General features: G+C 49.4%; 1 protein-coding gene across 1 annotated transcript in view; it reads left to right on the plus strand.

Moving 5' to 3' along the window:
* ELMO1 (engulfment and cell motility 1) overlaps window positions 1-23,875 on the plus strand; it is a 333,348-nt gene that overhangs the window by 285,777 nt on the left and 23,696 nt on the right. The window contains exons 17-18 of the mRNA XM_027835911.1: window positions 6,702-6,865; window positions 16,468-16,580. Coding sequence (XP_027691712.1) covers window positions 6,702-6,865; window positions 16,468-16,580 — 277 coding nt within the window. The remainder of the gene's footprint in view (window positions 1-6,701; window positions 6,866-16,467; window positions 16,581-23,875) is intronic.

A 23,875-nucleotide genomic window follows, 5' to 3' on the forward strand; every position in this document is an offset into this window, starting at 1 on the left:
AGCCGAGATAGGTGGCATTTGGGCATCTGAGGGGCAGGGACCCAGAGGAGAGAAATGGGACAACAGAGAAGAGTCCCAGAAGAAGTCAGGTGAGACTCAGTGGTTGGAGCTGTCTAAATATAGACCAGGCAGCTTTGGAGGCACATAGGTGGGGAGAGGGGAGAGGGAGGGGGAGAGAGGGTTCCTGCTTATCAAAGATCACGTGACCAGAAGGACGGCTTCTGGGGGATTCTCTTCTGGTACAGGTTGGACCAGTCAGCCTTGGAAATCTCCTCCCCTCTGGGACCCTCATTTATCCATCAGTAAAATGGGGTATAATCATAGCGCCTTCCTCGGAGGTTTATCCTCAGATTATCCATCTATAAAATGGTGTATAATCATAGCACCTCCCTCAGAGGTTTATCCTCAGTTTATCCATCTATAAAATGGGGTGTAATCATAGCACCTCCCTTGGAGGGCGTTGTGAGGATCAGATGAGATAATAGTGTCTGTAAAGAGCTTTACAAACCTCTCAGTGCCCTGGAAACACACTGTGCTTCTCATGCTCTCTCTAGCAACGTCCCTCATGAGCCCCAGAGGCTCACAAGCCAGGACCCAATTCGTGGGAAACTGCCTTGGACATTTGCTGCCAAATTTGCCCATTGATTCCTCCAGAAAACACTCCAAGGGCAGATGTCCGTGAGAAGGGGGCTGTCAGCACACCTGAGACATCAGAGTGTGTCTGCCCCTCCCAGATCAGTCACTCAGGTCCAGAGCTTCAGAAGCCAGCCTGGGACGAGCAGATGAGAGGTCTGACGGCAGATCCCAATCCCTCAGTTTCCTAAGATGTGAGTGTGGTCCAAGGTGGGACAGAGCATGTGTCTGCCTAATGATGGGGCCTGGGCTGTCTCTCATCAGTCATATCGCCAGAGCTTCCACCCTTCAAGGCCTCAGGGTCTGGAAAGGCGCTGCTGCGGGTGCCCGACCCTCCCAGGTGCATCTCAGCCTCTCTGGGGCTTGGCATGAAGTTTTCAGTTGTGAAGGCTAAAAGTTTGTCATTCACCATCCAGCCCAAGTTGAGCCGGGATCTTTGGTGGACGACAGGCACACACAGATCCCCACAGGTTTACTCCAGGGGTTCTAGCTGAGTGGAAACTTCAGAGGATGGATTTCCTGGCAAAGCCTGTGGAGTTCAGCATCTCAGTCATGCCCCATGAGGTATCAAAGACCGCCCTAAGGTATCACATAATAGTATTCAAAGTGATTCCCCCCCAAAAAATGCAAGTCTGTCATGTGAGCTCCAGCTGGAGGAGGATTGGGAGGGAAGCGGTTCCTTTTCATTTCCATGAACACAGACCCCGGGGGCCCCTGCGTGATTCTGAGGGGACTGAGGGAGACCTGGTGGTGCTCGAGTCTCCCAGTGCTCTTGAAATCTCTCCAGGCTGAGGTCTGGGACGGCTGGAGGAATGTCCGCTGATCTGGAACAGAACAGTCTTGTTCAGAACAGTCGTAACATCATTCCAAGTTAGCCCACTCCAATTTCCAAGAGGCAAGGCCTCTCAATAGAATTCCTGGAGTAATGCTTCACATCAGGCCCTTTCTTCTCCCCAGTCCTCCTCTAATTCATCCCTCAGCCTGGCCCTGCCCATCCTCTCTTCCTTTGCTCTTGTCCCTCAGTGGGGAGTGGCCCTCCTCTGGCCAGGCCAGCACCTCTGCCTGTCCCATGCCCTCCTCTCTGGTGGGAGCCTGTGTCCACGTCCACGTCATTCCTTCTCTGTAACGCCCACCAACTCTCTGTCCACTGGATCCTTCCCTGTTGCTATGCTGAGGTCTCCCAAAGCATGGAATAACTTCATTTGGCTAGCCTGCTAGAGGCTTAAATGATGGACCTGTATCTCCCCTCCTTTTCTTGGCCAGACTCCTAGGAAAAGCTGTCTATGCTCATTGCTTCCTCTTTCTCACCTCCCTTTCCTTTCTCAACCCCATGTGGTCTGGCTTCCAGCCTTATCACTCAACTGCACTCTCCAGTCAATCAATATTTCCAATCAATAATCTCTTGTGAAACTTTGTGGCTTTTCCCAACCATCATCATTCTTGACCCCCCTGCAGTGCTGGAGCCTACTGAGACACACACCCCACCCCTACCCCCACCCTGGATGCTTTCTCTTCTCAGGGTGTCTCTGCTGTGTCATATTCTGCCTCAGAGAGGTCTGGACCCACAAGGTCAGAGATGGGGTCATTACACTTCCCATTCCAGCCAGACTGGTCTACTTACTGCTCCCCTCCATGACCCTCTCCCACCTACCTCCATGCTTTGTACAGGCTGAGCCCACAAGACAGGAATGTGCTCTCTCTCTCTCTCTCTCTCTCTCTCTCTCTCTCTCTCTCTCTCTCTATCTATCTATCTATCTATCTATCTATCTCTGTATTTCTCTTCTCTCTCTGTCTTCTCTGTCTCTCTTCTCTCTCTGTCTCTCTTTCCTCTCTCTTTATCTTCTGTCTCTCTCCATCTCTCTCTTTTCTATCTCTGTCTTTCTGTGTGTCTCTGTCTCTCTTCTCTCTCTGTCTCCCCTCTCTTTCTTTTCTCTCTCTCTCCCCCCCCCCCCCCCCCCCCCTGTCTCTTCTCTCTTTTTCTCTCTCTCCTTTTCCCTCTCCTCCCTCCCCCCCAATTCTCTCTCCCCCTTTCCCTCTCTCTCTTCCTTTTTTTCTCTTCTTCTCTATCTCTCCCCCCACTCTCCCTCTGTCCCCTCTCTCTCCCCCATCCCTCTCTCTCTTTCTACTCCTTTGAAGGACCACCTTCACATTAAAGTGAGACACTGGAGAAGACTTGCTTTAAAGTATTTTGTTGCTTAAAGGGGTTAACTTCAATCATATGGAAAACCTTTCCTCTACAACATCCAATAAATGAGGCATTACCCACGTAGCATCTCCATATGAAAATTCCAAAGTTTCTTGGTACCATTAATTTAGAGCTACTCAGAGGATGAAGGCTTGAGAGCTAGCAGCATCCCTGGAGGTGTGCTTTGTTGGGAAAAACAAAACAAAATGAAGGACAGAGAGGTGAGTTGAATAGAAATCCCACGACTGGCCAGTGGTCAAACTTGGGGCATAGAGGAAAGTCCACTGACCTTGGAGTGGCTCAAAAATTCCTTCTGGCACTCACCAGCTGTCTGGCTGTCAGCAAATCACCTTTCCTCCCTGTCACTCAGTTTCCTCATCTATAAGATGGGGATAGTAACACCTCTCTCAGCCCTGTGGTGGGGGTCAGATGAGCCCCAGGCACTAGATGAATGTCAGCTGCTAGTAATGGAGCTAGGAGTAAGCATCGACACCAAGACTTGGTGCCAAGATGGCGTCTTTTGTCCTGGGATCTCCACCCTGCCCCCTTGGCAACTTTAAGTCATTCTTCCAAGAAATCAGAAGTAAAGTGCCAAGCGACTGTGAGCATCTCATGGGCAGGGACCACGCCACCTGTCCAGCCCAGCCCAGTGCTGGGTGTTGGGTCTGGATTCACTGATCCTACATCAGGAGCTCTTCAGCCGGCTCTGGGGGTTTTTATTAATATTGCGTTAGCTGTGATTCCATCTGTGATCCTCTGCATTACAAAGCGTTATTGAAAGAAGGCATCCAAGACCTCCACACACCAGATGAATTCTGAGAGTGTGCTTTTGTGTGCAGGTTTGGGGCAGGGTGGGGCAGAGGGCGTGTCCGCATGGAGGGTTTCCTTTCCTTCCCTACCTCTTAATGCCAACTGAGACCCACTTAGAGCACGCTGCCTTGGAGCAGCAGCCCTGGCTGTTTTGCAAACAGTCGGTGAAATGTCTCTAAATGTTGCACCGAAAGGTCAGAATTAAGACTGGAGTCTGTGAGCTTCGTGATTTTAATTGCATCCACAGAGCTTTCCTGCCCTTAGTTAGAACACTTGTTGAAAAGACGGTGGATGCGCACAAAGGTGCAGGGAACCTCGTACGGCCAGTGTGTTCTCTCCCCCATGAAAGACCCTCCCCAAGGTCCCTGATAGGTCCAAGATGTGGCTGTGAGCCCACCCCTGGGAACCCGGACTGAGTGCCCCTCCCCTTTGGGACTGCTACTACTAACAGCAGCACTCACTGTGCAATAGTGACTTAGAGGAGGCCAGAGACAGGTGCCCCATCAGACGTGGCTCAGTTGTGACCTGCCTGAGGGTGAGGAGGATGCCAGGATGCTCTGCCCCATTTGACATTTGGTCCGTCTCCTGAGCCTGAGCCCCCTAAGTTTCCAGAGAAATACAAACATATTCTAGCAGCCGTCCACAGAGGCATGGGGTTGGGGCCACACCCCACTACCGCCAGGGAAGATGGGACCAGGGAAGCAGTGGGTCAGTGCCGTCCACTGGCTTCTCACCTGCTGGCCAGCTGTTCTGGCCTGTGACTCACACCCAGGTCAGGCTGGTCTGGCCAGGGTGCCCCAGATCATAGAGAAAACACCGGCTTTGGAGTCAGGGGAGCTCAGCTGAACTCTGCTCCCCCTTTTACTAGCTGCTCCCACCTTGGGCAAGTCCCTTAGCTGCCTGGCCTCAGTTTCCTCATCGTCAGAACTTCGCACCAGCTAACCTCTATTAGCAGCTTCCATAATCAAGGCAATGTGCTCGGGACCCTGGGGGTGAGAATAAGATAAGGAGCTTTTGAGTTAAGATAGAACCTTAGTAGTCATAGTGCGTCAGCAAGAAGAGTGGGTTCTTAGAGATCATATAAGCGTTTTATGGGTAGGGAAACTGAGGCCCAAGGAGTTTGAACTGGGTATGAGCCTTTTGGAAGCAGGGATGGCTTCCTTCTTTGTAGTCCTGGTGCCTGGCACATAGTAGGTGCTTAATAAATGTTTGTGGATTGGTTGGTTGAGCCTCTCTCAAAGGCTGTTGTGAGGCTCAGTGAAGACAATGAGCAGAAGTGCCGGGTGAAGGTCAGCTGTGATGAGCAGAGCCTTCCCCATTGGCTTCCACAGAGCACTGATGTCATTGGAGAGGTGAAGGCGGCCCCTTTTCTCCCCAGGCTGGTCAAGGAAAGTGGCAGCCCCAGACCAACCGACCAACAGCACCCCAACGGCACAGAAGCAGGGCTCCTTTCTCTGCCTTCCCCCCATTTTCTCCCAGTTGAACTTTGACTGTCCACATATAGAATATTCAATAAAGGTTGGGGGAATTCAGCCCCAGGCATGGGGCACAGTAGGTGCAAAAGCGTGGAGATGGGAGATAGGAGATGGGAGACAAGCACCACATGGAAGGGATGCTCAGCCACCAGGCAGATGTTCCCACATTCAGGGACAGCCCAGTCCTTTCCAGACGGCTGCCTTCTGGGCGCCAACTAGAACAGCTGCACCATTGCTTTGGTCTCTAGGTCCAAACGCCCTGAACACCCAATAATGAGCGGGGTCCTTGAGTGGGCTTCAAACTCACCTTCCTGGTGGCTTCCTCAGGGGCTTGATTCATTTTCTGAGGCCTTAGTTTGCAAGCAAAAGAATGGGAAGGATTTGGATTAAGCAATTCCTTCAAGTAAAGAAAGATCTAATCCTACTTCCCAATTTCACAGTTGGAGAAACTGAGGCCCACAAGATGAAGTGACTCGTGGAGGTGGTATCCAGATTTGAACTCGGGTCCTCTGTCTCCAAATCCAGCCCCTTTGACTAATGTAGCCTAGATCCTCGTTCTTGTCGGGGTTGGAGGCCATGTCCGGGAAGACCCCATCCCTCTCTGAAATGATGAGGTTCTGTGCCCATCAGCCATCTTGGATGTATATGTACATGTGTGTACATTATCCATGGACATGTGTGTATACATATGGGCACATGTGTGCAGAAAAGCATACGTATCTGTGGGCAAACCTCCATAAGCGGCTGAGTCCCGTGCCCAGAGATGCTGTGAGGTCTGGAATTCCCCTGGCTGGGGAGTCCTGCACCTCCCCTATAACCACGGGGTGTGCTTTTGATGCCAAAGGAAGACTCCAAGGAACTCCAGACCGATGATAGGTAGTAGTTTAATCAGTCATTATAAATACCTACAGAACAGGGCCATCTGGGGTGGCAGTCAGACAGTTCAGTGGATGCCCGCAAAGAACCCCCGAAATCCCTGGGGCGATTATAGAAAACAGACAAAGGCAGGAGGAGCTAAGGAGTGTATCCCCATGACCGGTGGATACTTCTGGTTTTCTGCTTAGTAATGAGCTTGGGCGTGAAGCCAACGTCATGCCCAAACATCAGTTTGTGTATCGATTACGTCCTGGCCACATGTGGGTCATGATATTCTTGCCATGGCTTTCATAGGTCATAGTGCCTTAAGTAGGACTCAGTAACTGAGTTATGATCTAGTGTCTAAGTTATGATTGCTAACAGGTCACCATGTCCGGGCTTCCACCTTTCACAGAGTTTAAGTTTTAAACCTTTTCCCTTATTGCTGTATTTTAGGGCTTTTTCCCCAGTCAGGACCCCACAGACGTCCAGTTGATTGTGAAAGAATGATCCTCAGCTTCCCGGCTGTCCTGGCTTCTTTTGTGTGCCGTGTTCTAGGAGGGAGAGGCCTGGAGGGGCCTGAGGGGAGACTCCCCCCTCCCGGAGCACAGCACAGCGGAGGCAATGCTGGAAGCCAGAGTCTCTGGGGAGGCTGCGCTGCCCTGGCCTCTAGAAGGCCCTTGCCCCGAACCGGACGCGCCTGCCAATTGGCCCACAAATAACTGTCATCCTCTGACCCGCAGGTAATGCAAGTCGTAAAGGAGCAGATCATGAGGGCTCTCACTACCAAGCCTAGCTCCCTAGACCAGTTCAAGAGCAAACTGCAGAACCTGAGCTACACGGAAATCCTGAAGATCCGCCAATCGGAGAGGATGAACCAGGAGGATTTCCAGTCTCGGCCGATCTTGTGAGTTGTTCCTGCTCCCCTCCCCCAAGGCTGGCACCCTCACCTCTGCCAGTGAGCCGAGCACAGCGGCCAACGGGCTCCCCAAGGGCCAGCATCCAAGAGTTGCACGGGGGGTGTGTGTGTCTGTGTGTGACTCTGCATGTACGTGTGTGCATCTGTGTGTGACTGTGTGTACATACATGTGTGTATTATATGACTGTGTGTACACGTGTGCATCTGTATATGGCTCTGTGTGTACATGTGTGTGCATCTGTGTTTGACTCTGTGTACCTGTATGTGTGTGTGACTGTGTGTATGTGTGTGCCTCTGTGTATGACTCTGCATGTTCATGTGTGTACCTATATATTACTCTGTGTGTACATGTATACATGTATGTGTGTGACTGTGTATGTGCGTGTGCATCTCTGTATGACTCTGAGTGTACGTGTGTGTGTGTGTGTGTGTGTGTGTATGTGTGTGGTATGTATGTATGACTCTGCAGGGGCCAGCCTGATCTGGATGAGGGCATGGACTTGAAGTCAGCAGGCCTGGGCCTGAATCCTGGCTGGTTTACCCTGGGCCGGCCCCTTCACTTGCTTATGCCTCAGTTTCCCCATCAGTAACTAACATAGAAGCGAGGATCCTTCCACTCCCTCCCAGGTTTGTTGTGGACAGAGTGTTTTGTAAGCTTTGGGATCCCTGGACAACTTGTGCTCCGCACCCCCACACACACACACCCTGTAGAATGGAAGCTCACTGAGGCCAGGGAAGCCTCCCTTTGCACTTGGTGTCCCGGGCCGGGCAGAGTCTCTAGACCCCTCGGGAATGCTTGTTGATTGACTCGGGACCTCACCCTCTCTGCTGCCTGAGCATCTCCACCTCCCAGCCCAGGGCCCCGCAGCTGGGAGGGCGCATCTCCCCCAGGAGGGCACACCCGCCCCTGTGGTCACCCAGTATTTAGTGTTCTCATGCCTTTTGCCAATCCCTCTCCAGAGTGTTTGGTTTTGAAAAAAAATGGCTTGACCTTTCCCAGCTTCTTTCCACGTCTTGTTTTTTCTCTGTGAAATTTTGTTCTGTTTGGTGCCCTTTGCAGCCTAAGATGCCCCCTCGCAGATGGGCTCAGAGAAGCCCCTGAGAGCGCGAGTCATGTTGGGTGGCTCTGTCCAGGAGGAGCAGGGGCAGAGGCAGGGGGCTCCACCTTCTCTGCACCAGCCCCCACCCCACCCCCACTGACACCTGCTCCTCGCCGGCTGGTGGTGAAGCCTCTTCTCTGAGGGACACTCAGCCACCAGGCAGATGTTCCCACATCCAGTGACAGCCCAGTCCTTTCCAGATGGCTGCCTTCTGGGCACCATTGGAACAGCTGCACTGTTGCCTTGGTCCCTAGGCCCAGAAGCCCTGAACACCCATAGTGAGCGGGGTCCTGGTGGGCTTCAAACCCACCTGCCTGGTGGCTTCCTCAGGGGCTCAGTTTATTTTATGAGGCCTCAGTTTGCATGTAAAAGAATGGGAAGAATTTGGATTGAGTGATTCCCTCAAGATCCCAGGAGGCCTGTCTGATGTGGCTGGGAGCCTTATCCCTAACCCTGGAGAGGCCGAGCACTCAGAGACCCCCGCACTTACTCACTCTCTGGAGGCAGCCTCCAGGCCTCACTGGCCCTGTGTTTGTGCCATTCTGGGCATCTCCTCTCCTCTATGTGCAGCTCCAGGACCACAAGCCTTCTAGGACATAGTATTATGAATCCCATAAGGCCCAGCTCTGCACAGGACTGGGGCAGGGCAGGGCAGGACTGAGGGCAAGGGAAGGGGCTGCCTCCCTCCTGTGTTTGGCACACACACCAGGAAACCTCCCAGATGGGGGCACAAAGTTCTCCCTGGGTTTCTTCAGGAAACCTTTTCCAAGATCAGACAGAAGATCCCGAAGGGTGGAGCCCAGGAACCCAGAGCTGGACTGGCAGGGGCCTCAGCAGGAGGCCAGGCCTGGGGGCCCCAAGGTTAAGTGACTTACCAGAGAGGGAATGATGCAGACAGCATTAGATCCAAGAGCGTAGTGTACTGGCTGGTGCCTGGGTGCCTGAGACGTAAGAGGAACGACATCCCGTATCCTTGCATGGGATAATCAAGAGTGATGATTTAGAGCTCCTAGGGCCCTAGGGAATCATCCTGACCAACCCCTTCACAGATGAGGACACTGAGACCCAGAGCCATGAGGCAACTTGCCAAGAGTCCCACAGGAAGTAAGTGGCCAAGCCGGTATTTGAACCCAAGTCAGTGACCTTCTTGAGAGGCTGTGTGTGAGCTGCTGTATACATTCAAGGTGCTTTTATCGTCCTCCCTAATACAGTAGCTGGAGGGCTGGGCCCAGAGTCAGGAAGACTCACGTTCCAATCCCACTTCAGATGGGTGACCCTGGATAAGTCACTTTACCTTGTTCTACCTCAGTTTCCTCAACTGTAAAATGGAGGTGATCGTAGCATCTGCCTCACAAGGTTGTTGTAAGGATCACTGGAGATAATATGTGTAAAGCACTTAACACAGTGACTAGCACATAGCAGGTACTATTTAAATACTGTTGTGGTGGTGGTGGTGATCATGATTCTTTAGCTAGTGCTTAAAACCAGAAGGCAAGATTAAAGGATCATGTTTGAGTCTGACTCAAGTGATTTTCAGTGACTCTGCAGCCAGGACTTTGTTCCAGGCCATGCAGCGACCCACGTGTCTGCACTGCTCCTCTCACTCAGCAACACCTAGTGTCAGGACAATGGTCTCACCCTCCTGGTTTCCCATCCCTCCTTCCAGTTCAGACACTGGCTGGTTCCTCTGTGGCTTTGGTGACAATCCATGAAGCAGAGAAGCCTCAAAGTGCAGGTTTATTACAAAGGAAAAACAAGAAAAACACAGGACAAGAGAAAATGTGACTTCACCTTTTACAGTTAAAAGTGTGCCTCATTAGTTCATTCATTCACTCACTCAATAAGCATTTATCCAGGACCTACTGGGGGCTGAGCACTGTCCTCCTACTCACAGAAACCACCTCACAGCGTGATGAAGATGCTCGTGTGAACAGCCTATGATTTTTGTCAGTGAAGAACTCCCATCATGGGAAATTTCTTATGGTGGGAGAGTGCCCTCCCCAAGGGCACATGATGACTCATGTGGTTTACTCACTGAATGCTGGGCAGGTGCCTGAGGCATTAGAGGCTAAAGGACCCCCAAGGAAGCCTGGCTGGCAAACGTCTGAGGGGCACCTGAGCCCACATCTTCCTGACTCCCAGCCCAGCACTCCCTCCATTACCCCAGGCCATCTCTGTGATGGAGCTGAATACCACACACACTCTCCCTCCCCCCCAAAAAAAGAATGAAAGAAAAAACGGGCAGAGATGTATTTGAGTTTTAGAATATGCAGAGGACAAAATCCCCTTGTTGTTAATAAAGTGGCAGGGACCACCCAGGTGCTGCACTCAGAATGGGTGCTGTCCTGTCCTGCAAAACCTCTGACCAACAGTTCCTTCTCCTCAAAGTCAGGCATTCAGTTAATAAACATTCTTTAAGCACCTACTATCTGCTCAGCACTGTGCTGAGTACTGGGAGCTGTCCGTTGTAGAGAAATTGGCCCTATTGGTCGAATGATCAAAGAATGAGCAGATACTGTTTAGGAGGAAGTTTCCAATAGGTCTGGACAGATTGAGCTTTTGCTCTGTTTCTTGGTCTTTGATTATTTCCCTCAGAATAGTACCATTAATTACTTTCCACTTCGGGAGTTTCAATGAGTAAGGGAAGGACATCCAACACTCAGTTGCAATGTTAATGGGCAGAAGAAGCTGGGCTAATGAAAACAGCATTTGGAAACCATTACTGTCTTGTCTTGATGGCAAACACAGACAAGCCCCAGTGGGGAGGCCAAGTGGGCGGTGGTGTGGATCTTTAGTGGTCAGCTTAACAAGTGAATGGAAGAAACCTCAGACCAGGCCAGTTCTGCCTTCTGGACAGACCCTAGCTCCCCCTAATATCCAGAGCCTGACAATGACATCCTTTGGTGACCCAGTGCCAGCAGGGTATAGGCATAGGGTTGTTACTCCATGGGGGAGGATAGGATTGCCTTTCTTACTGTAGCTTCCTTTGGCCCAGGCTTCCACATGGGCAGCGGCCTTTGTTTACCATGCTGCAGTGAAGGGTACAGTCTACAGCTAGGGAACAGAGCAAAGCCAAGTCACCCACATGGTCATTCCAAACCCATGACTTTGGCTTCATCTAGACCCCAGTAGGGTTTTTCTTAGAACGTGACTTAGGTATAGCCCAGCCCAAAACTTGTGCCTGATCTGGTCCTGTGGTCCATACACTTTTGAGCTTAGTGCCTTTTTATTTTAGAATGGACATCTCTTCCATATCCATTTCTGCCAGATTGCCTTCTGGAGTCCTTTTGAGTTATAGGAATTTAAAGGTGGCAGTCCTTGGAGCAGACCCTTCAATGGACCGTCTTCCTTCCAAGTAGACAAATCCTAGTGGGCAACCTGAATATAAAAGAGAACTTAGTGATGGCATCTAGTGGAAGAGAAAAGAGGGAGTGTGTGAAGTCTGAAGACCTGGAAGTTAATGCCAGATGGTCCGGCATGATATGCTTGCTGTCCTTTGTTCTCGAAGAGGACCAAAATGACATCACTGTGTCAGGGTCAGGGCTGAAATGACATCACTGTGTTGGAATCAGGACCAAAATAACATCACTGTCAGGCTCAGGGCCAAAATGACATCACTGTGTTGATATCAAGGTACATTGTGTCCGACTGTGGCTGATTAGACTAGTACAAGTTCAGAAGGCTCTACCACAGCTTGGGCACAAATACTCCATATAAACATTTGGAGTAGAGATGTCTCTAAGTTTATGCATCTCATGTTTCTTTTGAGCTACTCCAATTCTGCTTTGCTCATGGAGCACTGTGCCTTCTTTAGTGTGAACACACTATGCTGGGCTGTCCTATGCCAGTGTCTCCCAGGTCTCACAATCGATTCAAAGTTCTTCAGAGAGACCTTGAGAGAGTCTTTGTATCACTTCTAACTTCCATGTGAGTGCCTGCCTTATGTGAATTCTCCACAAGATAGTCTTTTAGGGAAACATGCATTTGGCATTCAAACAACATGGCTAGCCCATCCTGCCATGATTACCTCTGTCAAGTGCTAACATCAAAAAAATTAATTAAAAACTGTGTCTCCTAGGAAGTGGGTTTCCTGGCTTATGGTATCTCTTTAGCTTCTGCCCCTAAATTAATCTATTTCATCCAAGATAAATAGACCAATAGATAGATGGTGAGATAGACAGAAAGAGAGGGAGGAGAGCATCTATTAAGCACTTACTGTGTGCCAGACATTGTCCTAAATACTGATAAGTTTTGAAATAGAGAAGATCATCAGTAAAAGCTAGAGTTCTGCATTGTCGATGAAGATGGGAAATTCCCCAACTCTTGGAATGATGATTTTTCTCCCACACTAAGTCCTCCTCTCTTCGCTATTGCAGTGACTTAACTGCTGGGTGTGAGGGTGTGCGCCACTCCCTAACCCCTCCTCAACCAGAGCCAAGGCTAGTGGAAGTAGCCAGTTTGCTGAGTCCATTTTCCCCATCAGGAGAGCTGATAATAAATCACTTCCATGATTGTGATCGGGGAGCCTGAGATGGAGCCCTAAGGGGCCTTCGCATCATCAAGGGAGCAAGCCAAGGATGACAGCTGCATTTCCATATTCCTCTCCAAAGACAGAGAGGCATCAGCATATCAGATAACAGGAGATAGTGGCCAGGGACTCCCAGAACACATTCTCCAATGAGTGCGGTGTTCCTGTACATAAATGTCAGCCCAGGGTCGAATGTGCCCTAGGAAGTTTACTCATCACAGTTGAGTAGCACCAGGTTAGCTCTGTCAACTGCTGTCAGTCAACAAGGATTTATTGAGTACTTACTGTGTTCCAGGGGCAGCCAGGTAGCACAGTGGATAGTGTGCATGGCCTGGAGTCAGGAAGATTCATCTTTGTGAGTTCAAATCCCGCCTCAGACACTTCCTAGCTGTGTGACCCTGGGCAAGTCACTTTATCATGTTTGTCTCAGTTTCTTTATCTGTAAAAAGAGCTGCAGAAGGAAATGGCAAACCACTCCAGCATCTTGCCAAGAAAACCCCAAATGGGGCCACAAAGAGTCAGATATGACTGAAAGATGACTTAACAACAACAAAAATGTTCTAGGCACTATGCCAAGTGTTGGTGATGGAAAAAAGCTAACACATCCCCTAGCCTTGAGCAGCTCACGTTCCAATAGAGGAGATAACTTGCCAACAATCAGGCACATGGAAGATCTAATCCAAGGTTGGCCCTGCCAATGGGTCACCTTTGATTATGAGGAAATGGTTTCCAGACACCATCTACACTGCAGGGAGGCATGCAGAGTCAGCCTGGGTTCCTGGGGGCCCTGGTATTTATGGCGTTGGAGTTGGTCTGAGAGTGACTTCACCTCTGGGGGTCCTCAGGAGTTGCTGTGGCTGCAGCCAGTCTAGGGCCAAGCCTATCCATGTTTGGGGAGGTTGACCTCCAGGGACAAGCACCCCACCGACGGCCAGGCCCAGTGGAACCTGCCAGTCCCTCAGCCTCACAGGACCTGCCGGGGCCATCAAGAGCTTAGCCAAGTGAAGGGTCATGTTCAGACCTGAGTAGGGGATCAAGCTGTACAAACAGCATGTTCTGCAGCAGAATGAAAATAGTGTGCCTTCATTAGAGGTCCTCAGGGACACATAGGCTCAGAGAAGGAGGGGACAGGAGCTTTTATTTTTCATTTTAATTTTTTCACTGTTCAAAGAAACTCTTCAAGTCTGAATTTAAATCAATTGACAAGCATTCATGAGCACCTCCTATATGCCAGGCTTTAGGGAGGCAAATGCAAAAAAGGAAATGATTCCTACTCTCAAGCAGCTAAAGGCCACCTCACACCCAAAGTGTGGCCCTGTTGAATGGCTCTGTGTGAATGACTCACTATTTCTAAAGCTCTGATTCAGGTGACTCTACACCCTAGAACTCTAAATGTCTTAGGCAGTACGATTGTAGCACATTCATGTGTGAAAGTGAAATCTGAGGGCAGCTAGGTGGTGCAGTGGATAGAGCACTGGCCCTGAAGTCAGGAGGACCTGAGTTCAAATCTGGTCTCTGACCAAACACTCAACACTTACTAGCTGTGTGACCCTGGGCAAGTCGCTTAACCCCAATTGCCTAAAAAACAACAAAATAAAAACAAAAAACAAAAAAAAAAAGTGAAGTCTGCTTTCTATTTGAGGGAAAGGGGTTGCATTTTTTCACCTTAACGATTTTTTTCTGGTAACAAACCAGAGAGTCCCGTCATGAACAGGAGTTAGGGGCCACCAGCTGGACAGCCCTGGAGCCATGAGTGCCTGCAAGGCCCAGAGCTGAGCGTCTGGTTGGTTAGAGCTTCTGAAGGATTTAGGAAAAGACAGATGGGCTGCTATCTGCACTGGTGGAGGGGGGACCCAAACCACAATGAGATTATGGAACCATTGAAGTGCTGAGACATTACATTCTATTAACTCAGAATGTGTTGGCAAGCTGAATTCACTCCTTCATTCCTTCAAAGTCCGATGGTCTGGGCTCTCCAGAGGCACCGATAGTCCCATTTTAAAGATGATCAAACTGAGGCATAGAACAAGGTTTTGTTACTAAAGAAAAAATAACGTTGTTTCTGAATGGGACCAGTGTTCACAAGCACAACTAAGTGGCACCACAGTGCATAGAGCGCTGGAGTCAGGAAGACCCGAGTTCAAATGTGACCTCAGTCTATGTGACTTGCCCACCCTGGACCAGTCACTTAATAACCTAATCTGCCTCAGTTTCCTCATCTGTAAAATGGAAATTAATAAACGCACCTGCCTGTCAGAGTTTTTGTGAGGCTTCAATGAGATCATTAAGTACTTTGCCAACCCTAAAGTGCTATTGAAATTCATGGTGGTGGTAAAGGGCTATCCATACATTTTTGTTCTGATTAACACATGCAATCTCCTAGTTTGCCTTCTAGAGCAAAACACAATGTTGAAAATATGGAATTTATTTTTATGTGTTGGCACATTTAGAAGAAGAAATATTCTTACAGAGACTTACCCGGGGTGTCCCAAAAGACTTAGTGCAGTTTTAAGCTTGAACGCCAAGGGGAGGGATGGGTGTTGGGATGTGTGTGTATACATGTTATTGGGAGGCAGAGTGATTATTTCCTGAAGAATTTTGGAAAAGGAAAAAAAGAACAGAAGTTAATAGGTGTTTCAGAAATTCAAGCTGGCTTCATTGGGGTCCGCAATTGGGCAGGTTCAGTCTCATGGTCCTGCAGACCCATTGGGGATGTGCAGGGAGAGACAAAGTTCATGGTGTCTGTCTTAAGAGGCTAATCCCTTGCCCATCAATTGGGGAATGGCTGAACAAGTTGTGGTATATGAATGTAATAGAATACTATTGTTCCATAAGAAATGATGAGCAGGCAGACTTCAGAAAAACCTGGAAAGACTTTTATGAACTGATGCTGAGTGAAGTGAGCAGAACCAGGAGAACATTGTACACAGTAATAGCAACATTGTGCAATGATCAACTTTGATACAGATAGATAGATAGATAGATAGATAGATAGATACATAGATAGATAGATAGACAGACAGACAGACATACTTAGCTCTTCTCAGTAATACAATGATTTAAGATAATTCCAAAAGACTCATGATGAAAAATGTTATCTATATCAGCGAAAGAACTATGGAGTCTGAATGCAGATTGAAGCATACTATTTGCTCTTTTTTGTTTGTTTTTTCTCTTTCTCATCGTTTTTAGACAGATAGACAGACTTAGCTCTTCTGAGCAATGCAAGCATCTAAGACAAAGACTCATGATGGAAAATGTTATCTATACCCAAAGAAAGAACTATGGAGTCTGAATGAAGATAGAAGCATACTATTTTCCCTTTTTTGCTTTGTTTTTTTTTTCTTTCTTGTGGTTTTCCCGTTTTATTCTGATTCTTCTTTCACAATGTGACTAATATGGAAATATATTTAATATGATTGTACATGTATAGTCTAGATCAGATTGCTTGCTGTCTTGAGGGGGGAGAGGAAAGAAGAAAAAATTTGGAACTCAAAATCTTATAAAAATGAATGTTAAAAACTCTCTTTACATGTAATTGGAAAAAAATACTATTAAGTGAGAAAAATAATTTTTAAAAAAGAGACATCCCTGAATCAGTTGCCAGGATTACACATCTAACCAAACTTTGTTTCTCAACCTGTGCTTTGGATTTGGGGGCTTGGAATAAGGGAAGAATATTTTATCACTTTATTTATTTTGCTGTTTAATTAAAATGTCATGGGTTGGTTTGGTTTGTTTGTTTGTTTGTTTTAATATACTATAGATCCTATGGCAGACTGGTAAAAGTAAAATACATTGGTTGGGGCTCATGAACTATGGTTTGGAAAGGATTCTGACCCATAAAATACCTAGAGCCTGGGGCAGCTGACTTGGGGGGAGGGAATGGGAGGAGTAAAGCACTGACCTTAGTGACCATCACCCCCTACATTTGTTCTGTGTTTTCTATTGGCTTTTAACAGGGAACTGAAGGAGAAGATCCAGCCTGAAATCTTAGAGCTGATCAAACAACAGCGTCTGAATCGCCTCGTGGAGGGCACCTGCTTCAGGAAACTAAACAGCCGGCGGAGACAAGGTATCTGGCCACACTCTAAATAAAAACCGCCAGAGAAATGCACTTCCCATAGCACACCAGTCATGATGGAGAACAGGCCAGGCCAGTGGGCTCCTTCTGGGACTGGGGGGCGCCTGGAGGCAAGGTCTTACACGTAGACCTTAGGGAAGGGTCAGTGGACTCAGAGATGAGGGTGGATGCTCCGGGGCTTCATCAAGGTATTTAATAAGGTCTTTCATATTCTGTGGACCCAGAGTGACCAGGAAGACAGACTGAGCATAATGATGAATGGAAGGATGCTCAGGGTAAGGGCAGTCTCTAGCAGAGTGCCCTGAGGATCTGGGCCCGCTGGTGGATGAAAGCATAGATTGTGGCCTCCTCAAATTAACAGATGTCAGAAGCTAGGAAGGGGAGCCAACATTTTGGAATGAAGACTTGAGATCCAAAGAGACTCAGCGTGTCCAAGTCTAATAAGGTGAAGTATCAGGGTACATCAGTAAATGTAAAGCCTTGGATGTGGGTCCAAGCAATCAATCTCACAAATGCAAAATGAATGAGACCTGGCCAGAAAGCAGTTCATGTTGGAATCTAGGAAGCCCAGGGCACTGTAAGCTCCATTTCAGTTATCAGTGACATGATAACCACAAAAGCTTGTGAAATTTTAAACTTTAGTACTGGAGAAGTAGAATGATCAGAATGGAGGAGGGGCAGGAGGAAAAGGTAGGTGGTCCTGCTGTCCTCTGCCCTGCCCAGGCCACATCTGGAATGTTGTAGCCAATCCCAAGGGCCACACCTGAGGGAGGACATTGACCAGCTGGCATGGGTCCAGATGAGAGGGACCAGGAATTTTAGGGGACCCAACACCAGGCCGTGGGAATATCTGTTACGAAAATGGGACATGTTCAGCCTAGAAAAGAGGTGCTTCAGAGGGTAGGGCAAAGAGCAGGGCCCAAGGATTGGGTGGCAGTCATGTGGGGGATGGACCGGACCTAGGACTCCCCCTGAGACCAGTAAGTTGGGAAATAGCCCCAGCTCTGGAGGTAGGGGACCTGAGTTAAAATCCTACCTTCGGCAGTGACTCGCTGTATGACCTTCCTTGGTCTAAACTATTTCTCCAGGTCTCAGTGTCTTTACCTGTGAAAGGAAGAGGTGCAACTAGATGCCTCTGGGGCCCCTTCCAGCTCCTAGGTTGTAGAAATACCGATTTCACCCAGGTGTAATCATCACAACTGCTCAGAAGTGGAAAAGGCCACCTCTGGAGAAGGAGACTTTGTTGTGAGAGGGCTGAAGGGCACTTCCTAGGTGGGACTGGTATTTTCTTGCCAGGCTCATTTCTATAGAGCTGGTGCACACCACCCTCTGGCTGTTTTTCCTGTGACATGTTCCTTTAGAATTTACATGATTGTGGGGGGGGTCTTATACAATTCTACCCATTTTGTCCCCTTCTAGAGCAAAGCTGTAGCCCTGTAGGATGCAGAGTTGGGAGGATTCAGCAGGAAAAACCTGTTCTCATTCATTGAAAAACTCTTGAATTTTCTTCTGAGAAGCCTTGACCCCAAAGGTCATATCTGTGAAGATGCCTGTGCCACCTCCTAGTGCAGACCCCCATCCCCTCATCACCTGGCTCCAACCCCAACACCCCAATCCCATGGAAATACAGGACTCTAGGACAGCTGGGCTCACAGCAGGAGGCTCAGCAGAAGTCATTGCTAGGTCCAGCCCAGCCTTCCCGCCAGTTATATTCAGGGGAATGTTAGGAAGGGTCAAGTACTGCCCAGGGCAGAGCCTTCCATTCCAAGGGGCAGGTAGCAGCACTCTGGGCTGCCAGGCTTGATGCTTGGCCCCAGGAGAGGAAAAATGGGAGAGGCCTGGGCAGGTTCATTTGGAAAGCTTCCTTTTCCACAGTATTCCCTGACAAGCCTCCTCATCTCTCTAGTAGCCTGGCAGTCCGGAGTGACGGGCTCTAGGTCTGGCTTTGCTACAAAATCTGGCCGATCTCCAGCAAGAGGCTTAATCGTTCTGGGCCTCAGTTGCCTCATAAATAAAATGAAGGGATTGGGCTAGACCCTGTCTAAGGTCCATCCCAGCTCTAACACAGCTGGGTGTCTAACCTAGTCGGGTCACCTAATAATATTAAAATCTCCCTCAGACTTTAGAAAATCAGAATGCTTGCCTGTTCTTCGCTGCATTGGGGGTCAGAGGGCCTGAGGTCAACCCTGGCCGTGGGGCTTCTGGCATCTCTGAGCCTCCTTATCTGTAAAATGATGAGGTCGGACCAGGCCTCCTTGAAGGTCCCTCCCAGCGCCAACTTTCTAGAACTCTTAACCAAGCCAAGCATTGTCAAATCCGAGCTCCTGGGCTCCCATCCGGTATCTCCCTCTTAGAGTTCTATGCCGTAGAGGAAGGGCCATGCAGGAGGCATAAGCCAGCCCCGTTCCCAAGCCCTGGCCCTCCCTGACCATCACCCTTGTGTGCATGGATGTCAACATCACGGCTTGTCCTTCCACCTGTGTTCTCACAGCTGTGACAAGGCCCCTTTGAAATGTTGAGATTCGTACAGCCTTTCCATCCACCGGCACCGGTTATGAGCCGGACTCTGGGCTTGGTGCTGGGGGCAAAAAGACCAAAATTAACCGGGCCCTGTCCTCAGGGAGCTCATGGTCTACCACACCATCGAGGAGCAGAGATGTTGGGGTAGACAGCGACAGCCAGGGATCAGGGGGGCTCGGAGCTGGGACTACCAGGAAGCTGGAGATTTGCGGAAAAGCGCTTTTCTAGATGCCACAGCTGTGGAGACTTAATCAGCCGCCTGTGACTCCTCCTCGTTTTCTATGTGATAAATGGGAACACGCTGTCCCAAAGGCACAAGAAAATGCATTAGGCGTCGCAGGCGCCTGGGGAGCATGCGGCCATCGGTCTGAGGTAGAGGGGGAGGTGGGTGGAGTCATTTCCCCTATAGAGCCACTGCGCATATAGCCAGTGGAGACCAGCAACTGGCTGCTGAAAAACAGGGACCCACCTCGACCGCAGTGTCTCCAGGCTTTAATCAGGGTTTGCGAGTTGGTGAGGACACGTCTAGGCATGATTCTTTAGGGAAATGTGGATTTTGAAGCAAGGTTCCATCAAATCGTAGACTTTCTTCTGCCCTAATTGGATGAAGAGTCCCAGGAAAGCCCCTGGAGTAGAGCTCCATCCAAGCCAGACATCCACGGACAGGTGTAGACTGGGTCAGTGGTTGTCAACTCAGTCACTGAGGCTGGAGGAGGTGAAGGGAATGAGGCCTCCAGGCTGGGAGACAGAGGGGGGCAGGGCGAGGAAGCCATCCACCCTTGTACGAAGCTCTGTCCAGCAGCCTGTGAGGGTCTCCAAAGGAGTTCAAGGGGAAGGCAGCCATTTGAACCTGAGGTGGCGGCCTTACAGGGACCTTCTCTAGGGGCTTCTAACTTTGTTTGTGTCTGGACATCCCCTCCCCCGGCACTCTGGAAACTCCTACAGACGCCTTCCTTCTCAGAAATCATGTTTTTAAAGATATACAATGAAATACATGAGACTGCAAAAGAAACCAATTACATGGAAGATGAATTGTCAAAATACTTTAAAAAAAAATTCACACACTCTGGGTTAGGGACTGGGAAAGTCGATGGGGATTCCAAGCTGTCCCCCATAGCTCTCCTTTAGTATCTGTCTCTAAAGGGAAATGCATTCCCACTTGGCCATTTGAACTCAGGGGAAAGAATACTCTGATGGCAGAGGGTCTGGGTTCAAATCCTCAGCTTCCTCATTTGTGAGAGCTGGGCTAAGCAGCCTAAGGGCGGCTCCCTTCCCATTCTATGGCCATGATCTTATCTCACCATCCTTTTCTGAGTCTCAGTTTCCTCCCGTGTGTGAAATGAGGTACTTCAGCCTCAGTTTCTGATTTTATGCTATGGATGGGACTGCCTAAGATTGGGCCTGTGACTTCCTGGCTCTGGGGGACTCCTCCATAAGGGAGCTCCCCTCATGATGCAGGGCGGCAAGTCTCAGAGATTGCCTAGTGACTCTCCCAGGGTCACACAGCAGGACGTGTCAGAGACAGGACACAAACCCAGGTTTTCCTGGCTTCCAGGCCTGCTATCTACCCACTGTACCGCACTGCTGCCCATGCTCATGGGAGCCAGAAGGGAAAGTCATTGGTCGGCTCCTGGGGCATCAGTGCTGCCATCAAAGGCCATGAGTGGCCCCTGGAGCACTGGCCTGTCCGGGCTGTGCTCAGAAGCCCAGCTTTTCTCTGCCTCCTCTGTTGTTTATTTGAGCATCCATTGAACCAAGAGATCACAGTGAGCTCATTCTTAAGGACAGGGGCCTCATCAGTCCAGAGTGAGAAGAAAACTTGGGAGATGTTGGGTCCAAACAGGTCACAGAGGAGGAAGCTGGGACCAGAGGGAAGTGGTATTTCCTCAGTCTTCCAGAAGGAGCCAGGAAGGAGCCCGGGGTTCAGATTCTGCCTCTGACACTTTCTGCCCGTGTGCCCTCTTCTGCCAAGTGAGGGGGTTGGATCTAATGCCCTTGAGGGTTCTTTCTAGCTCTAGAACCAGCATTACAAGGGGCAGGGGCAGGATTTGAACCCAGGGCCACTGACTCCATCTCCAGGCCCCTTTGCACTTCACTACCCCATGAGATTGAGAGCAAACATTCATTGCCCTGAAATTAAAGTGGATGGTTGATGGCAGAGATGCCTTCATCAAACACAAGGCACCGCCCTGCCAGGCCCCATCATCCTTGAACCAACACCCGGCATCTTCAGCTCCCTGCTCCAATGCTTCAGAGATCCTGGAATTCATTCATGTGGTGTTCCGTCCACTGAGCCTAATCTCCACCCCTTTCTGCCTTAGCTAAGAGTCTTTGTGAACTATAGATAGCCCTTCCCTGATGGACAGCCTGTGGGTTCCCACTGCTCCTCTCAGGGCAGACTCACAGCACATGCCAGGTACATTCAAAGGCATTAAAAACTGTGCAGGACCTGGTATATAGAGCAGGTAGCAGTGGTAGTAGTGGTAATAGCAGCAGCAGCAGTAGTGGTGGTGGTATCACTGTGTCTTAAGGGCAGAGCAGCTAAAGAGAATGCTGGGCCTGGAGTCAGGAAGACCCAAGTTCAAATCCAGCCTCAGACACTTCCTAGCCATGTCACCCTGGGCAACTCACTCCACCCTGCTTTCCTCAATTTCCTCATCTGTAAAATGATCTGGAGAAGGGAATGGCAAACCACCCCAGTATCTCTGCCAAGAAAAGCCCAAATGAGGTCATGAAGAGTCATACAGGACTGAAATGAATGAACAACAATTTTAACTAGGTCCTGTGGGCCTCTCCTAAGTGTGGCTCCAACACACAGTGACTCATCAGGGAAAATGAATGAAAAAACACATCCCTCTGCTGAGCGAGCGCTGGACGCCATGCTAAGGATGCAAAGAGAACAGGCTGGCGCTCCTGCCCTCAGGCAGCACATGTTCTAGTGGGGGAGAGACAAGTCATGGATGGGCAGGTTTCCCTGTAGATCACATGGAAAGGTCCCCTGGGTGAGCGGTGGTCAGGCCTCTTATTTCATGCCGTTCCCCTGAAAACATCCCATCCCTTTCTGATTTTGCACCAGCTGCCTGGGTCAGCAGCTCCCTAAAAGCACTTTGGGTACTGGGAATGAGCCCCATCATCAGAGGGGTTTGCCAGCTGTGAAGCCAAACTGTGCATCTTGCCTCCAGCCTCTCCAAAGAGGAAGGATGATGCCCCCAAGCAGGGAACTCTGGGTGTACCTTGGTTTGGGAGGTTCACAGAGAATCATTCAAGCAGTGCTTTCATCCAGAGTCAGCTTGGAGGTTATTTAAGCCCCTCGATAATGAAGGGGCAACAGGCAGCAAAAGGGGAGTAGGTTTGGAATTGGAGAACCTGGGCTTGAATGATGGCTCTGCCTGTGTGACTTTGGGCCAGTCATGTCCCATGCAGGAGCCTCAGTTTTCCTCTCTGACAGGTGAATATCTTAAGTTAAGACCCATCTAAGCCCAGGGTCCTGTGGTGTTCAGGCTGGCTGTCCTCTGTGAAGTAAGAGCTGCTAGGTGGAGAGAACAATTGTTTCCCTTGCCATAAGACAAAGACTAGACAAAAGTCTGACTCTGAAGGTCCTTGGGGTGTGGGATTGACCCAGGGTTCTCAGAGGCTGTAGCCTCCCAATCCCTAAAGTCTTTGAATATGAGTTCAGTTCTGCCTTCTAAGATCATAGCTTCACCGATTGAGAGCTGAGAGGGATCTTAGATATCATCATGTCCATTCCCCTCATTTTACAGATATGGAAACTGAGGCACAGAGCAGTTAAGTGACTTGCCCAGAGTCACATAGCTAATGAATGTCTAAGGCAGAATTTGAACCCAGATCCCCATGACTCTGAGTCCAGCTGTCACATGACTCCACACCATTTCTTGTACCTGCTGTCCGAGCACTGGCTTTACCAAGTACAACAGGCTTGAGCACCAGGTGATAATTTGGGGAGACAAAATGGACCAAAACACAAAACAGGCTTCAATCCCATGCTGCCCTCTCTGCTTTAGAAATGACTGTGACTTGTTGCCTGAGGAGGAAGAAGGTGCCAAGAATTATGCCGTTCTCAGACCATCAATAACGTTAACTCACCTGTTAGTCTTCTGAATGGATGATCTTTGTCCTGTGACCAGCAAGCTGACAGCCTCTTAGAGAAGCCAAGCTGTGGCCATAGCAATGTCCTTCCTAGGTCTAAATGACACCCCAAGATTTAGAGGAGAGGCAGGTGAGCAGAAGGGCACTCTCGGCTCACCTCCGAAAAACACAGATTGAGGAGTTGGCTTCATGGCATGCCCAGAGACAACTAGAAACACAATTTCATGGAACGCTGAGCTCGAGCAAACAGACCCCCCTAGAGATAATTGGAACCAAGGGGCAGCATCTGTTACAGAGGACAGAGAAGGTGAGAACGTGGGGAAGAACTTGGCAAGATGCTCGCAGCTCAGTCAGTTTCTGTGTGCTTATATACTGTTAGATGCAAAAGTAAATACCTGGAAGCCTGGCAGAAACTCTACTGGGAAATCAGACTGGGCATCAAAAATGACAGAGACCAGAGATGTGGGGCCCCCAGAGGCATCCAGCCTGCATATCACAGAGACTAGAGAGTGGGGAGGTGCTGAATGTCCCAGCCCCAAACGGGATGATACAAAGAAGGAAGCTAACTGAATTCAGCAGATGTGGCCTTATGGAGGAAGGTTGCCGAAGATTACCAACAGCATTGTCTCATTAAACAGAAAAAATCTTAGAGGAGAAAA

Source organism: Vombatus ursinus, unplaced genomic scaffold (assembly GCF_900497805.2).
Source record: "Vombatus ursinus unplaced genomic scaffold, bare-nosed wombat genome assembly UNPS02014817.1, whole genome shotgun sequence".
Lineage (NCBI taxonomy): Eukaryota > Metazoa > Chordata > Mammalia > Diprotodontia > Vombatidae > Vombatus > Vombatus ursinus.